This window comes from Phasianus colchicus, chromosome 11, assembly GCF_987193195.1.
Source record: "Phasianus colchicus chromosome 11, bPhaCol1.hap1.1, whole genome shotgun sequence".
Classification (NCBI taxonomy): domain Eukaryota; kingdom Metazoa; phylum Chordata; class Aves; order Galliformes; family Phasianidae; genus Phasianus; species Phasianus colchicus.
Genome location: NC_143446.1, coordinates 5755171 through 5773276, shown reverse-complemented (window position 1 = coordinate 5773276; position 18106 = coordinate 5755171). Strand labels below are relative to the sequence as shown.

The 18106-nt window shown below is 34.1% G+C and overlaps 1 protein-coding gene across 4 annotated transcripts in view; it reads right to left on the bottom strand.

Annotated features, from left to right (window-relative positions):
* Positions 1-18106, bottom strand: part of PPARG (peroxisome proliferator activated receptor gamma) — a 54123-nt gene that overhangs the window by 14110 nt on the left and 21907 nt on the right. For 2 of the 4 annotated variants that reach the window (XM_031609023.2, XM_090148099.1), the window contains exons 2-5: positions 10755-11005; positions 9254-9481; positions 7497-7666; positions 5851-5989 (exon numbers count right to left, since the gene is read on the bottom strand). In XM_031609023.2, the coding sequence (XP_031464883.1) occupies positions 5851-5989; positions 7497-7666; positions 9254-9481; positions 10755-10869 (652 nt within the window). In that variant the 5' untranslated portion in view covers positions 10870-11005. The remainder of the gene's footprint in view (positions 1-5850; positions 5990-7496; positions 7667-9253; positions 9482-10754; positions 11006-18106) is intronic. The other 2 variants (XM_031609044.2, XM_090148100.1) reach the window with 1 other exon arrangement.

The following is an 18106-nucleotide window of genomic DNA, read 5'->3' as shown; positions in this document are numbered from 1 at the left end:
CAGCTACTTACAATAGTCTTCAGTGAGACATCACTGCCAGTCCACCTCGATGCTAACAGTAAACCATTTACAGAAAAACAATGAACTTCTTATTAGCTTAAATGACACACTATAACGGCTCAAAAAGCCACTGATAATCTTTCGAAGTCTTTTCCAACTTAGATAATTCTATGATCCAGATTAGACCACTTTTCAAATGCATATTTTGCAACAGCTTCATCAATAGAAAAGCCTCAATACTTTGATGTTTCTGATTGGTTTACTGGCAATAGATTCAGCTCCTCGTAGTTGTCTTTTCAAGAAGCATTTCCAAATAATGTCTTCAGTGAAGTCTAGCAAGAATTGCTGGACTATTACAGTGAACTTTTAATATGGAAAGTGAAGCAAGGCAAATATTAGCCTCATATAAAGGACTGTTAATAAAAAAAAAGAGACAAGAGTTGCTTATGTCTGTAAAATGCTCATCACTCCCTGAAATACATGGAGTATGACTTGAGGACTTCTTAATACATAATAAGAAACACTTAACAACCCCCCCAAAAAAATGAAACGTCCTTTGAAAGATTTCATAATTCTACCAGGAGCTAGGTGCTTTTGGCTAGAAAAGTATTTTGTTATGATAAACTATGATAGACTGTTCTGATATTTTGTATGAAATAAACTTACAGCATTATATATAATACCTTTACTTCTATAACAAATCATGCATACTTAACATATCCATTAGATATGAATTCTATAAACTCACACTGTAAGCATACTAACTCTTAAAATACTACAGAAATGGAGCTTGACTAAATAGTATAAAACGTGATTCTGGTGTGATAACTGTTCTGGAAATTCAGGGTTTGCAGAAGCAAGCACAGAATCTAAAATCTCCCTGGCATAAGGTCCCCTTTCACCACAGTTATTTTGTACAAACAAGGGAATAAACCAAGGGATTAAAAAAAAAAAAAAAAGATGGTATATTGCTTCCCCTTCCTATGTTTTAATATTAACTTAGCTCTAAAATAGTTTTTATACTTCCCGAAGGCATTAAAAACAATAGGTTTTTTTCTCCCCCACCTTTTTCTTTCCTCCTCTTTTAATTAAAACAGTTAAATCTTTCCTAGAAAATTCTTGATGATGTAGCATAGTGTACACACCAACTGTGGCACTGATTACTGACATAGTACTGTTAGACAGAGATTTTATTGAAATGATCGAGGATTTTCAAACTAGATGCTGTTTTGTTATTAGAGAATAATTAAGATCTATACTTCTATTCTTTTGAAGAATAAGGACTGGTAACATCTTGCTGGAAATTCAGACATAGGCTAGCAACTTTTTTTTTCCCCTAAGTATGTATCTATGTTTTCAAAATTTGGGGGTGGACAGTAGTTTCTTTTTTAAAAATCTTATGGCAATTTTCCACATAACTGTATCTATCTACTGTTGCACAGATACTGCAGTATCAAACAGGTTTACTACGACTTTTGAGTATCAAATGACAGCATAGTATGTTAACTATGATTTTCTACATATGCCCCTTACCATATAACCTGAATTCCGCGTGTACTTCTATCCTGCTTCTTGGAAAGTCAATTACAGTTATTCATGCTAGCAAGTTGATATTACTAAATAGCAAATTGTTGGTAATTATCCATTAAAAACTTACAATAACAGAATTATAATAAATGACAACTTACATTGGATTTATTTTTCTTTCAGAAAATAAGATTAACTTAGATGTTCCAGAATGATGTGCTCATCTATGGCCAACAAAGGGCAACAAATTACCTTTCAATAGTATGTGTGATGAGCCCTAGAGCTTCTAATGTAAAATTATTTTGGTTAATTTACAGATTAATTTGGAGTTTGTCATTCATTTGTATACTCTTAATAGTTCTAAGCAGATGTCTTCTTTAATTCAACATTTATTATTTGCCTTGTGATGATTATACTTATTTGTATAGGAAATGCTTGCAGATCTAAATATGAAAAATGCTATAAAAACTAATTATTATTTCTTGCTATGCTGTTTTTTTCCAATACCGTTTCTTGTTGAAATCATACCTAATTTTTTGTTTTTATGTTTCTAATCTTTACATATGGAGGTAAAAAAAAAAACCAGTAAATTTCACTGGTAAAAGAGAATTCACACATTCATGTACAATCTATTTTGAAGTTCAATCTCACTGACACAGTGGAGAACTATCAATTGATACATGAAAAAAGCTGCATACAAATTTGACATGTATTTTTAAGGAATATTTGACATAGGTTTGGCATACAGCATCATGATGCCAACTTGCCTAAAATACCAGATTGGTCTCTTCTCAATAAAAAGAAAAAGCATTTTAAATTCCTTTTGTATAAATGGGCAGGGAGAGAGACCCAAAGTAGCCAACGATACTGCCAAAGGTACCACTGAATTACATTGCAAGGCCTTTTGCTAAAATGCCAGGATTGCTTTGGAAGAAAATTAGCACATATTGCAGAACAGTAAACTAAGTTCTAAGCATTAACTTCTATTCTTGAATGTCTGAATACTGCATTCAGATATAACAAAGCTTACACATGCTATTGAAAGCTATTATGTCAAATGTTAAATCAACCCAAATTACTGTCTTTTTTTTTTTTTTTAAATAGAGAATCAAAATGCTATAAGGCAGACTATCTCATCCATTGTTGGTTTAACAGCCCACTTGAGCAGCACTATCTATCAGTTCAACAAAACAGCCACTAAAATCAGTAGAGTTGACATTTAACTGATAGAATCAAGTCTTTTTAAATAGTGAATTTACTTCCCCTAGAAGGGTAACAGACTCTTACAGCGTTCCGTACTAATTCATCTTCAGGGTCTAGCTTATTGCTTGTCAGCATATCAGACTTTCACATAAAATAATTCAGCAGTAATTAAATTCCTCAGGAATATTTCATACTTTGTCATGTTTAGCATGTGGAAAACAAACTTGGAATAAAGTATGCTATGCAACTTTTAAAAATATGTAGAGATTTTTAGGTGGTGGATTGTATGCTTATTAGCAATCTATCATTTCTACATTTTTTTCTAAACGTGTATTTTTTTAGATGGAATAATAGAAGTGATTTACCTTTAGATGCTGTCCGTCTGCCACAAAAATATGTGATAAATTGTGATAAAATTCATAAACTTTCCTAAAAAAAAGGTCACTAGTATCCAAAGGTGCATTTTGAATTTAATGATTTGTTAGCAACAAAAAGTCTGAAAGTTGTGAATCAAAAATTCTTAACTTATAATTTGACAGGCAAAAACATAATTTTAAAATATAAGTGTGTTCTTTCATGTTTAAAGTATATTTTATAAATACTATTCTAGTTACAGTAGATTGTTCAGTTTTTATTATCATAGCAGGGAAAATCTGGGTCAAAATTCAATTTTGTGGTACTAGCCTAGTAGTTTTGTTTTGGAGAAGTTGTTTTCAGGGGACTGAGATAAAGTCAAGGAGAGGTCAGTGGGTTTACAGAGGGAATGTGGGAAACAGCAGTGGAATTTGGGTTGAGATGAGAAGTAGGAACGAAACTTCTGCTGAGTGGTATTTCAGAATGCAATCTGAGCAACTGAGGGTTAAACACAGAGCAGCACTGTGGTTAGAGAAGGAAAGGAAAACAATATCCAAAGCATGAGAACACTACTGTCTTTCTTAACCTTCAGCTAAGTGGTACGTAGCATTTATACATGAAAAAATGTGGCTGTTAGCTGCTAAGTGTCTTCTTGCATTCCCCCCTCTTTTTTCTTAAGTGCCCTAACTATTCATTCTGCAATAATGTATCTATGCAAAGATAGCCATAGAGTGGAACCCTCAGGCACAAGAAATCCGCATTCTGACTCCAAGCATTTAAAAATCAGATAGTTTCACTATCCAAATTGTCAAACTTGAAGCTGTAAATGTAACATTAGAATCTGTCTCGGTGCCATTCACAACTTTCAGTGTTGTGCTTCTGCATGTTTCTTTATGTAGACTTCTGTCTTCAAAGGCAAGTTTTAGTTATTTTTTAGATATGTGTTTGTTTATAAGTGATGGAGGAGGAGGGTGTTGCTTCATATAATCTGATGTTACTGGAGCAGGCAAAAAACACAAATGTAGAAGCTAACACTTGAATATAAGCACTACTAACTCCTTGGTAAGTGAATTCATGTAAAAGTCAATGAAAGCATTCTTTCAAGCCCTGGGAAAAAACAGCAAAGCCATTCCCCTCTCCTGCTCCTCACAACCATGGTCTCTGCCGGTGCCAATGCTTCTTCCTGCTGTGGCTGTCCAGGAACAATTAGCAGGTGAAAATTTTTTCTGGGGCCTTTGCATTGCTGAGCCAGAGATGATGATCTCAACATTCCCCTTTTTGATAAGGCTGCACATGGTTCACATTGATATAAATGGAAACCATGTTGCTAGTTTATGAGAGAATCTGGCATGCACCTTGAAAAAAATAACAAAGCAGTCTTGAATCACTATAAAAATACCCACAGTAGCATTTCAAAATTAGTTTTATTTTTAAGAGCTACTGTTGCATCCCAGAGATGGAAAACCATATTTTCTATTGGCAAAACATTTCCCATCCATATTTACATTCACTGTATGTACTACCATCACAAATCACAGTTAAGCCTTCCTCTTGGGGACAGTGCACTCATTTTTGTAATTTTTTTTTTTCATAGTGAAAATAATGGAAGTTCAAAAAAAAACCCAAGGAACAAAAAACCACAGAAATTATTTTCCCAGTCATGTTTGCAATTCTTTACCCTTTGAATTACATAAGTCTCCATGTTATGACATCTAATTCCTGTTTCTACTAAACTTCGCCAATGCAAGGCAGCAAAGAATCTTCATCATTTATATCTTTCTGTCTAAACATTCATAAGTAAGTATTTCCAAATGAATTGATGTGTTAATTTTAAAATTCAGAGAGGTTTTCTTCTATATTGTATACAAGAGAGCAGCATAGTGATATGCTTAATGCTTTACCTACTGTAAAGAAGGCAATCACAGAACCATACACAATTGCATACAGCTTTGCAAGCAAAGACTAGAACATATACAAAATGGAAATGCTGCTTGCAGTTCACAGATGGGAAAGGATGTTTACCTCTGGATGATGGAGAAGTCAGACAATGCATAGTACAAAGGAATAACAGCTATACACACTATATGATGAGAGGCCAACAGCTGAATGAGCATGCTAAGAAACACTACACTCCTACTTACCACACATTGGAATCTATGCCCAGATGTGGGTATCCTAAGGGAGGAGGAGGACAGTTTTTTTTAATTTTTTTTTATTTTTACACAGTACAGCATATGGGCCATTTGTTCAAAGTATGTTGTATTCTAATATGAGGAAAAGTTAACTCAGCAATGCTGACTGCCCTGGATAAGCATCCTGAGCATCAAATTTAAGTTGCTGATATTCACAAACTTTTGATAAACTTTCTACTCCATATTTCACAATTAACTCCAGTTTTCAAAGAGATACTGAGCTATGGTATGGAATATGTCTTACCAGCTTGACCATGAGCTGAAAAAAAAATTACATTAGGAATATGTGAAATGAGCAAGAACGATAGAGAGTAAAACCAACTCACTGGTTATATTGTGTGAGTGACAAGTGCAAATCTTTACCTATCTGATTTTTATGTTAATTAATCTCCAATTGTATACATAGTCCACTAAACACATGGGCAGCCTCTCTGATACATATTTCTACACTGCCTGGCATAAAGAAACAGAAGGCTCAAAACAACAGAGCATCAAATTCAGTACACAGATACATGCTTCATGTTATTTTTTGAAAACAAACACTACTGTTTTATAATATGCTGTGTACACTTACCATTATGTGACATTCCAACTGCAAGACATTTCTGAAATCTACAGTATTGACATTTATTTCTGCTTTTCTTATGGATACGACAATTAAGATCACACCTGTCATAAATAAGCTTTAATCTGATTGTTCTTCGAAAAAAGCCCTGTAACAAACATAAAAGCACATAAAAGAATAAACACTGCTAGCATCACTGTCTCAATTCTGTATAGACATACAAAGCACATTTCTGCATGCACGTTGAGTCTAAATTTGTATTAGACAGATTTCTGAAGAAAGCAATGGTCGTGTGATCATATCTGCATAGCAGCATGCTCCCATTCTAAACTTATTAGCCATTTTCAGCCAGGCTTGATATGGGTAAAAGTCTAAAAAATAAAAATCTATGAAAACTAATGAGAATGAATAGGGTTGAAAGGATGCTATTATCACAAATTGACAGTACTACAGCCTGAGGAAAGGAAATAAGACTCCTTTTAGAGCTCATGAGAGAAGTGGTTATTCTATTTCTTTTTGTTGGCAACGTGCTACCCTAGTTTTGCAATATATATTTCTGGGTTCTATCTTTGAGGCTTTATTTTCTAGTTTGTTCCTGTTGTTTGGATTTTACAAGTTTGTAAAGTACACTGGCACGTGAAAAAAATCAGAAACTTGATATTACTTGAATAAACTTGAATAAAAATTACTTTGATAAATTTGAATTACTCATGATAATTATTAAACAGAAATCTTATGAGGTCTCATAAGGACGGATATTGTTATGGAAATCCACAGTTCTGTCTTTTGACAATCTAAAAGTACCTTCTGAAATCAATGATAAGTGATGAATAAAGATTACCTGAATTTGCCCTCAATTGTTCATTGTAACAGTTTCCTCACAGAATAAAAACAATAATATAAGCATAATATTGATTGATGTGTATATGGTTCACTGTAACGTAAGCAATCAACAACACACTCACTACTTTATATATATTCCGAATTTAGTGCTCAAAATTTTAGTTCAGGTCTGCACTGGGTTTTTACTATCACTTATTTTCCTCAAGATATTGAAAATAGCAACAACCTGAATTTAAAATGTGTATTTTTAAAAAATTTTTTAACTCAATGAATTTAATGTAATTTCTTTCTCTGGTGCTTATCTTCTCATTCTTGAGGACAATCAATTTTCATTTTCATTTATTTATTATAGACACTAAAAAACACTGCCATCAAAAGAAGTCAGTGGTGTTTTGAAGTGGATAGCCACATTCTCTAATATCATTACACTCTTCTTTAGTCACCTGGAATGTGTAAATTGGGTAAAGAAACTCTAATAAATCAGAACAATAGAGTCTGAATTTTAAATTGCTTGGACTATTGAGGTTTGAAATTCAGAAAAAGCCTGCTTTTGCTTCATTTTACGAATTCTAATTCATGGAGATCTAGTGATCTCCAAGACAGCAAGAAAGGGACGTAACTGCATAATTAAGAAAAGTAGAAGTGCAAACAAATTCAAATAGATCAGTAACATAAGTGATAAAAACGAACATGTTAAGACTTCTACTTACTATAGTATATGTTGTGTGTATGAAACAATTTAAAAGACTTAAAACTTATTTAAATGAAAATAGTATTAAAACTTCAGAGAAAACACATTTGTGACTACTTACCTTACAGCCTTCACATGCATGTACTCCGTAATGAAATCCAGAGGCCTTGTCCCCACACACACGACATTCAATAGCCATAAGGGAGTTGGAAGACTCCTCATGAGGTTTATTGTATAACTGCACTTTTTCAGAAAAATAGGGTGGAGAAGGAGGCTCCATTTTGATTGCACCTGTATATAGAGAAGATTTAAATGAATAATTCAAAAAGTGTGATTAAATATATGGTAGAAGAAGAAGCAAGGAAGAATCAGAAACAATCACAGCAAACACAGCCAGATTCATAGGTATGCTTTGTAATAGAAAATGATGGTAGTAAACAAAGGATATAAGGGAATGGAAGTTGTATGCAGCTATTTCACTGGTAGTGTGTAGGCTGAAAGCCTTGAAGAGGCATATGGGAATCATATCACAAATTCACTTTCCAGCTTTGTAGTGCAGAATGATTTTTCTATAGATATGTAAAATCTGCATATGAAGACCTCAAACTCAAATTGTCTTTTTCCTTTTCTCAGTATCTAATTAGGTTACTTTAAGGTATTCAGAACTACTGCAGAGTAAAGAACTGGACACTCTAATCTCATGAAAAACACCTATGCAATAAACACACAGTGAATAATTTGTATATTTAATGAAATTTATCTCCCTCCTAGGATGCTCTCTAGAGATTAATCTTCTCAAAATTTCTAATTATTGTGAGAGCACTTTGTAACATTGAATAAGCTCAAACAACCAAATATGATATATTTAAATCAATCACTGCTGGTCAAAGAAGAAAGCTGTGACAACTGACACCATAACATTACATCAAATCACACTTCAGGAACTACATGACAGATGCAGTATTACCATAACGTGAACATTTTGTTTTCTGTTTGGCTACACTACATAAACTGGGAAGTTTTCTTTTCTACAAAACCAGGGGAAAAAAGGAAGAAGTTAGCTGAGTAAAGACCATGAGGATTTAGCATGCCTCATGATTTAGCTAATCAACTCTCTTGTTATGAAAGTAGTATGGGATTTTCTAATCAAGCAAAAGAGAAATTAATTATTAGCAGTACAAGTGTATTTTAATTCACTTCATAAATAACTCAGAACTACACAGCACCTGGTTCTCTCTATTACCAAAAGTAAATAGTATAATCCTCCATGCCAGAATTTCACAAAAAATTCCTACAAAAGTGATGTCAGATTTAAATAGAGTCAGTGGATCTTTAAAAAAGTTCCAGGCACAGCAACCTGACTTCTTACTATGAGTAGGAATGCAATAGCAATTTATTTCAGAGTAGACTACTTTTTTTTTTTTTCTTCTCTCTCTGTAAAGGAGAATTCTGTGTACTGTCTACATAACTGGGAAAAGATGTTGGTTTTTCATAGTATATAAATAATACTAGGTCACAAATTTTCAAGGTTATGTGCGCATTAGGAACATTGATAAAAGTTTTACAAACATAGTGGCAGCCAATATTTTCATTTCATCAGCTTCTTAGCCTATTTGGAATTCAAAAGCTCAATTTATTATTAATTAATATGCTACATATGCTGGGTGTTACTATATGACACCCTGTCCAGTCACTAGAGGCTCCTCTAGAAGAGTGAAGGTTGCCCTATCAGAATATAATGTGGATATCTGCTGGTTTTGGATTTATAATCTCTCCATTTAGGCATATGATTCCATCCAATTCTTTTGCTGGTGGTACAATTTCTAGAGAATGAAGCAAATGTGAGCACAAAGAAATACTGAAAAATAGAAAACATACTTTGGCAATCCTGGAGCTTGATGTCATATTTATAATCAATGCTTGTTTGATCAGCTCTTCCAAGAGGTATATCTTCATAGTGTGGAGAAGAAATGCTTGAAAAATCAACAGTGGTAAATGGCTTTATGTCAAAGGAATGCATATGATCATCCATCGCAGACAGATCCACTGGGCTAATTCCAAAATTAACGGGCCAAAACGGCATTTCTGTGTCAACCATTGTAATCTCTGAAAACAAAAAAGAAACATGCTTTTTAAAGATGCTAGTTATTTCCGTAATGTGTTTGAGCCCAAGTTAAGGCCTAATTGTCTACTGCCCAAAGGGCCAAGATGCTAATCAACATTCAGGTGTAGGCTTTAGAGGAAAGCATCATCTCCTTTCATCATTCAGCTTGAGTTTTTCACCATATAGTCTGTTTAGGAATATTGCATGGATAATACTAAATAGCCAGTACAGCTTTGAGGTTCTTCCTAGACAGGCCCTAATATCTTACACATCATAAGAACAAATGACATTTTGTTGGCATCAGTGCTCAGGTTACCCTTGGAACAGAATAGCAAGTCATAGGTATGCTACTAGAATGACCTGATCTGTACCTCAAAAGGCAGCAGAGACAACTAGAGAATTCACAGAATAATAGTGCAATCAAGTGAATAACTGGCAAAAAGTACATGAGGAAAAAAATCCTGAGTGTTCAGGAGAAATACAAATTCATTTTTATAGATCATTTTGTACTTCAGTAGGCACACAAGTCATTTAAAAAAAAAAAACAATTATGTGAAATTAAAGTACAACTGGAAACAAACTGCTCACCATTTTTACATGATTATATGATTTTTACATTGATTATACTGACTTTAACTGCATCTCTCAATAACATGTACATACTAAAGTTTTTTTTTTTAATATCAAGAAAAAAATTGTAGTTGGTATTAAATAATTATAGTTTAATTGTGAAATCTGTAGTTGGTCTAGTACATCAAAACTTTTATACTAGAATCTTAAATGCAAGGCTCAAGGAAAATTACTCTGTAACTTCTTAAATCCCATATATGTTTATGCAGAACCTGAGAGCCATAAACAAAGAGCTCCAATCTGTGAAAATCTTTGGCAAATTGAATAAATTTAGATTGAGTTATAAAATGTTCATCTGAGTCAGATGCTTATCTGGCTGTCAGATCAACCAAAAATCATTGATTTAAACATATTTCAACTATGAAAAAGTTCATATTTCACAAACTGATTCATAACAAGCATTCATATTCAGTTTTTCATGATTCATAAAAAGGACATTTTAATCTAAAAATAGAATAGAGATTATGGAACTAAAATAACTTGGTCACTTTGGTTGTTTTATTTGGACTTCAGATCCATCAAGTGAATAGCTTTTAACATTTAGACGACAGAAACTTATTTGATTTGATCTATTTGGAATTAGTCAAAACTACTCTGCCTGCCGCAGTTCCTAAACCGTTATGAAATGAATAGAATGGAACAGACCTGCTCTGTTACTTTGAGATGATCCTTTGTTTTGACATGGAGATAAGTAAGTACAACAGTGACCGTCCTCCCCCATCAACTGTGCTGAAGTGCCAAGATGGTAATGGCCAGACATGGTTGTGGTTCTCTTAATCTTTCCTCAGGAAAGCCACCATAATTCTTCCTCCTCTTAGGGCTCACAGCACAACCTTGAACACTGACATCAGCGGCTGGAAGATGCTTTTTGTTCTTAAAGTTCAGGTAGGACTACTCTGCAGTGAGAACACAAGTGTTCCTGCTGTAGCACATGCTCCACATCACACACATTGTCCCTAGCAGAACAGAAGGGCAACCCACAGCTCCTTCGTACTGCCACTGCTATCACTACATGCCTGATAAAGTAGAGTTCTGTAAAGCAAACATTGTTTGATGGTGAACTTTTGGCTAGGTTATCCTAACAGTCCTCTCCAAAGGTTTCAGCCAGTAGATAGGATATATAGATTCACATGCTATCCTTAATGAAATAAGGATAAAGACAATGAACTCCACTTCTTCCAGAGGTTAACATCCCATGGTAAGTAAATACCATTTCTTTAGACAACTAAAATGGTTTTGTTAAATGATTTGACTAAAAAAAAAACCAAAAAAAACACCTGCATATTTATAGTTTTTGTAAGATAGACAAAATTAAAAAACCTTATGTTGTCTAAAATGGCCACTTGCATACCTCATAACTGCACTATACATACATAAAAATACACATATGTACACACATAACTGTGATTATCTGAAGATTTCTTTTAAAGGACGAGTCTAGCATGCTAAAATGACTGACATAAATAGGATTTAATTAACACAAAGAAATTTGCATATACGTTATTAACTGCTTTTCTTCCACTGAACGCTATTAACCATAGCTATGTTGTAAATCTCTATTTGCCTATTTCTAGATTGCAATGTACATAATATATAATTTTTTTGTTACAACAAAACAGTAAGGCATTAATGACCCCAAACCAATAATATTCATAAGCACTTCAGAATTATAAGAATTCTGTTCTGGATATAAAATCAGACCATTTCAGCACAGATTTAAAGTTCTAATCTTCTTCACATATGAATGGTCTTAGCTGAATCATAAATATACTGCTACGTTTAATACAAGTTACCATTACGGTGGAAGAAAATGAGTTTTTCCAATATTGTCTGATTTGTATTATAAATATTAGAGGAATGAAAAATATACATGCCAATTTTATTCTTACATTACTAAAACGTTGAGCTGTTCCTATGTTTAATAGTTTGTTTATAAGACATTTCTCATTTGTATGGAACTTTACCTAACTTCTGCCGTATATCTTCTCCTTTTTCTTCCCCTTGAAAAGGTGAATGCCAACATTCTCCTTTGCAAGGATAATGTTCAATTGTTATCCTCAAACAACAAAAACCAAACATCCAAAGCATAAGTCCCATCAACAAACTAATCAAGAACTCCTTCATAAAATTCACAGATGCCCACGTGAGATCCAGGTAATCAAAGCATTAAGTTGGATTAAAAGATTTCCATGTGTAAAAAAATCATTCTCAGCCAAGAGAAGATTGTGCAGAAAACAAGCAGAGATGTCACTCATGTAAAGCCAAAAGAATATTTCATCAAGAAAAAAAACCACAGAACTGAAAGAAAATGCTGTTGAGCTAACATTAAGAACTGAGAGATGATTCTAGTTGCTATAACTCCTGTCACATGCATTTAATCTCACACAACCAACAGGTGACTACTGTCTACAAGGAAGTAAAAGAAGGCACGTGACCTTAGCTAATAATTGTATTAACTATCAGCCACTATGGTAGCTTAGCCTTATCATAGTGCTGGCTGTGAGAACTGTGTCACTCAGTAGACATTTGAAGTTGAACTGATTTCCAGTTTGCAAGGAAGCTCTTCAGTGCATTTTTTTAAATAGGAAAGCACAGAATACAATGTCAGAGACCATCACGGTATGAAAAGCATCCTGGATCACAACCTCCCCTTTGCCATAAAGACTACCTGTGCTCAGTTAACCTGAAAGGCCTGTTGCACTGCATTCTAGGAACGCTTTTTCCAGACAAAACTACCAAAATGTGACCCTCTAGGTATTTAGCAAAACAAACAAAACATCCTAGCGTAACACGAGACACAGAAAATCAAGAACAACAACAACAAAAAAGCTGCAGCATCTCAACTTTGAGCTAAAAATGAAGGCAACTGCATAATAATACTATAGGTCCAAATGTAAATATGAACACACATAATAATTAACATTATGTGTTTAGGGTTTTTTTTTTGTTTTTTTGTTTTTTTTGTAAGTTAAAACACATTTTCATGGAAGAGTTTGAATTTCATCTCAGATATAAATATCTTATGGAGTTTATCAAATAAATTAATACGCAGGTTCTGCAGAATGTAATGAGAACCTTGCTAATTAATGTAATTAGAGCAAGTACAGACCATCTCTGAAATAACTTCATGTGTGAGTTGGTCAAGATCATAAAACCATTCTTAACTTGTAAGAAAAAAAAGAGATAGTGAAGGATCAACTTCATATCCCTATATGTTTAATTTATCTCTGTAACAATGATGTCTTTTGTATACCTTAAAATCAACGTACCCTAAACAATGGTAACACATCCAGTTAATTAGAGAACTTCATTAATCTCTTGTGAAGGAAATGCTGTGATGGACTGTAAGAAGAATAAGGACCATCCTGCAATAAAGCAATCACATCTCCCTTTCAATAATTCAGTTTTTTCATTGCCTCTGACACAGAAATCCTATTGGCAATGCATAAATAGCTTAAGCCAACATTTTGATCAGTGCTGTTTTCAGGTCCTAAATATGAGGCATATGGTCTGATTTTGTGATACGCTGTGTTCAAAAAATAACTCACCAATGTTTCTGGAAGGTGTAAATAGTCATGAATCCTATTAAGAGACAGATTAAAAAAAGACAATCTCTTATTAATTTTTCTTCTGGTTATTTAGTGAAAAGTTGCATCATCTTACTACACCTGCTTTGTCCTGGAGAATAAAAATTACTACTCTGTGCTCTCTGTCTCAGTTCTCTACACGTCCAGTGAAAGCATGATATATATTATTTTCTTTCTCACCTTGTATGATTATTTAAATTTTAGTCTCTTTCAGTGGGGATTGTATTGCTCTATACATTTTTTATATCCATGATTATGTCTAAGTACAATCAGGCTTTAACCCCAGTCTGAGTCTCTTTACTCATGAAAACAATATACTTTTCATTTAAAGTATCTGTCTGCATAGTGAACTTTACCTAATAAGAAAATTTGCATAAAACAAAGGCACTATTTATCCAAATGGTTTTGGATAAGCCAAAACATGTCCATTTTTTTCTATATTGTAAAGAATAACCTAATGCTCTTGGACAGATTCCATTTAATTCATTAAAGCAACGATGCTGGTGTGATCTCCAGGTTCTCAAATGTAGCAAACCACTCCATAGTGTAGGACCTGAACTCCTTTGTGTTCTGTTGCTGCAGAGTCAGCAGAGGGAGCACAACATAACTAAAAAAGCTCTTTCCAAGAACTCTGCTGACACAATCTGTGACATTCTTAAAACAAACAAACAAGCAAAAAAGGACATGAAAAGAGCCATGTTTGCTGATACAACCAAATCAGTATTTGACAAAATCCCAAAGGACTTTTTGCCAAACTCAGTGAGCTTCAAAAGGTGAAAAACAAACAGCAGCAAAAAGATGTGAGGATTTCCTTTAAAAGTTCCATTGTTGAGTCTTGTAATGTTATGTTACTGTAATCAAGAAGAATTTATTTTCATCCACGATTGCCTGTAAAATTCAAGGCAGAAATCTATTTATGTCATGATTTGTGCACAGAACTGCAATAAGTTTATAGACTTAGTAAAAAAAAAAAAAAAGTATTTTTCCAAGAAAATGAGAAATGGCTACAGTTGTGGAAATTGGACACAGACTCACTTAGATCAAATTTTAGTATTGTATGTTCAGTCTTATTTGAAAACTCAGCACTACGCCCGGCATTCCCACCTTAGAACTGTGTATTGTAGCAGCAATAAAAACACTTCGGCACGCACCTTGGACATCATTCCTGCCTGTACTGTCGTATCACCTGACCTCCAATTTTTATTTTAAGCATGAATTTACCAGAACTACTTAGGAATGGAAAATAAGCTCACTGGAAAACAAAAGAGCAATACATGAATTTGTTGCAACTAGAGAAAGATAAACTAAAGCCAGAATTTTTATTGAAAATACAGAAGCATGTTTCATCCCTCCTGTTTAATTTTCCTTTAAGAAGAAGGAAATACCTTGTGTCTTCCAGCAATAGTTAGCATCAGGAATTAGCTCCGCAAGAGCAAGTGACTTAATGAAGAAGTTCTCAGGTGATTTAGTTCATTACTTTTAATGCAGCCCTAACTCTAAGCACAGGATGAAGACGATAGATAACATTTTCTTCTTTGTTCTTAGATTCAACCTTCAAGCCATCTAAACATGGCCCAAAAAAATGAAGACGTCTGTTAGGAAAGATACCCAGCAATATGAAAAGGATGCAACACAGCACACATTTAGAGAATAGGTATAACCATTCAATATAAAAGTAAGCCTGGTGGTTCTAGACAAAATGGTTCTGATATATTTTTATTCAGAGGAAGAGGTATGCATCACTAGTAGGGGAGAGTCGGCCAACATGTGCACTTCAAAGCTTAATCACTAAGTGAAAGAATAGGACCTTATGAAAGTCTTGTTTTACAGCCTGCTGTACTAACCAGCAAAACCAGCACAGGGCCAAAAGCCTGACAGTGAAGAGTTGGAACTGAGTAGAGTGCTAAAGGTGTGACAGAAAACAAACAAACAAACCAAAAAACAACACATCAACAACAACAATAAACAACACTCCCAGGAATGTCTTGAAACCCTGCCACGAGATGCCATTTCTGTCACCTAACATAAACCACAGAGTGCCAGAGTGGCTGTCTTAACAACCAAACTCAGAAATCCAAGTGCTGCTCTGTCCAAGGGCTGCAGAGAACAGTCATTGAGATCCTACAAAAAGCCAAATAACAGATTGGTGTGGTGATGTCAGTGCATCCACCCTCTCACCAAGGCTGCACAGTAAAACACCAGAAATGGTGGAAGCGCAAACACGAGAGAAGGACAAAAGCAAGCAACTCATAAATCAGTAGGAAATGTATTTTATTCCTGTTACTGATTCACAACTACACACTGCAACAACTTCAAAGCACAGTCCATAACATTTACTACAATGTTCAGCAGGGAGTAGCTAACAGAAAGAGAATGAAAAAAAAGTTCCTTGTGAGAATAATAGATCTGTTTAATTTAACATATATTTTCTACTGTGCCTATAGTTCACAGAAAATGGCACATGGCCCTGACTTCTCACGTGAATTAGCAATATTTCAGGCTTTTGCAGCAACAGAAACAACCGTAAATACAAATGCAAATTAACAATCTTAAAAATATCACAGACTGCCTCAATACAAATTCTCAGGATATTAAAAAAACTAATGGCAAGGCTGTGCTCAACTTGTAATTTAAATAGAAACTGGGAACACTGGACAAGGGATGATAACTGGTGTTAGAAATACTGATTTATATCTTTGAAAAGCTGTTAGATATCTCAAATTTAGGAGGAAGTGCACTATGAAATGATTGAGAACACAACCACAGAATTCTGTAAGAGATGCAGCTTTGGGCTCCCAGTGAAAAAAGACTGCTTACCAGGAAAAGGAAAGTGTTCTGCTACAGTCATAAGCACGGCAGAACATTGAGCTATTGAGATGATTGCTGTTCTGTTAACTCAGATTCAGCATCTGTGGGAATAGACCCTCAAACTCCTCATAGAAATGCTTGAACAGAAAAATGAGAGTTTTCTTGTTACAGACAGATGCCATCCTGATGTCTTCCAATGCTTTTTCTTTGAGAATATCATAAAAATATTTCATGGTCTTCAAAATACAAATGGTTATTTCATTTGTTGAACAACAACACAGAAAACAAAAGCACAAAGATGCGAAAAATACAAAAATTCTTCTGTTAAAAGAAAAGACAAAATAAATGTCTACATTTATTTTCTAAAGGTTAAAGATGACATAGTGGTACTTATAACACACCTAAATGCATTACTAGGGCTCAGATTTGAGTAATCTTGGTTTTGAGGGATTTGATGAAATCAGAAACAACAACATGCCCCTAACTTGCACTGGCAATATTGTAAAACTATCTCATGACATAAAATGTAGGCGTTACTCTCTATGAATCATTGTGATTTTAAAAAGGATACTGATAGACTGGTGATGAATCACATTCAATTTTGTAATCAGAAAAAGCTGGCTTCTTAAGGGAGACCTTTGCCCCCTTTGGCAAAATGTAGTAACTGAGTGTGCCAAGGCAGTAAGGAGTAGGCCTTCTCTTGTCATATACATGGCCTCACAAGACTGAATTAAGTCATTGATTTTAAAATACAGAGACATGCAAGCTTTATCAACTAGAAAGTTGCACAGAACAATTGACAAGTACATTAACATTCTCAGAACTGTACTTGGCTTAAAGACTCATTTTAAGACACATTTTATTGCTGGCATTTGTTTATTATACTGGGTAAACTCTGTATTACTCAGATCTAGTAAAAGTTTTACTAACTACTGGAAAATCATATAATTCAAACAATTCAGTGATTTCTTTAGTTAGGGTGTATTGCTAAACTATAAGCATATGCACGTTTCTATCAATATATGTTGTAATACAGATCAACAAAAACTTAATTACTGTAAAATACACATTTTATAGTATAAAATACGTGTTACATGAACTACACATACAATTTTTATGTTTCTCACTAACTGCAGTGATAGCACTGTGCCCAGAGCCGATGAAATCAACTCACAGCTACCATGAAACAAGTGTCAGTTAGCCAGCTGCCTACTGAATAGTTAGTTAAATAAGTACAGTGCTATCTAGTAAATCTATATTGTGTTCATACATGATCCATTATGTGAAAATTTGCAAATTCCTCAATGACTTCTTAAGCCTTTGCCAAACTAGCAAAGATTTAAGCAGGCAGCGTAAAATATTCCAGAGAAGCATAACCATTGCAGCTATTAATGAGACAATCTTACACGTCACTGTTCATTTGGTTTCATTAGGTTATTATCAGTATGTCTTTTAATGTATTTCAATATACTAATCATGGACTTCATTCTTTAAAAATAGTTCTTGGTCAATGATTATCAGCTAGGATACGTAGCTAGCAAGAACATTTACAATAAATGCACTTCATTACCGAGTTCAGATCTGAAAGTGTTTGCATTTCTT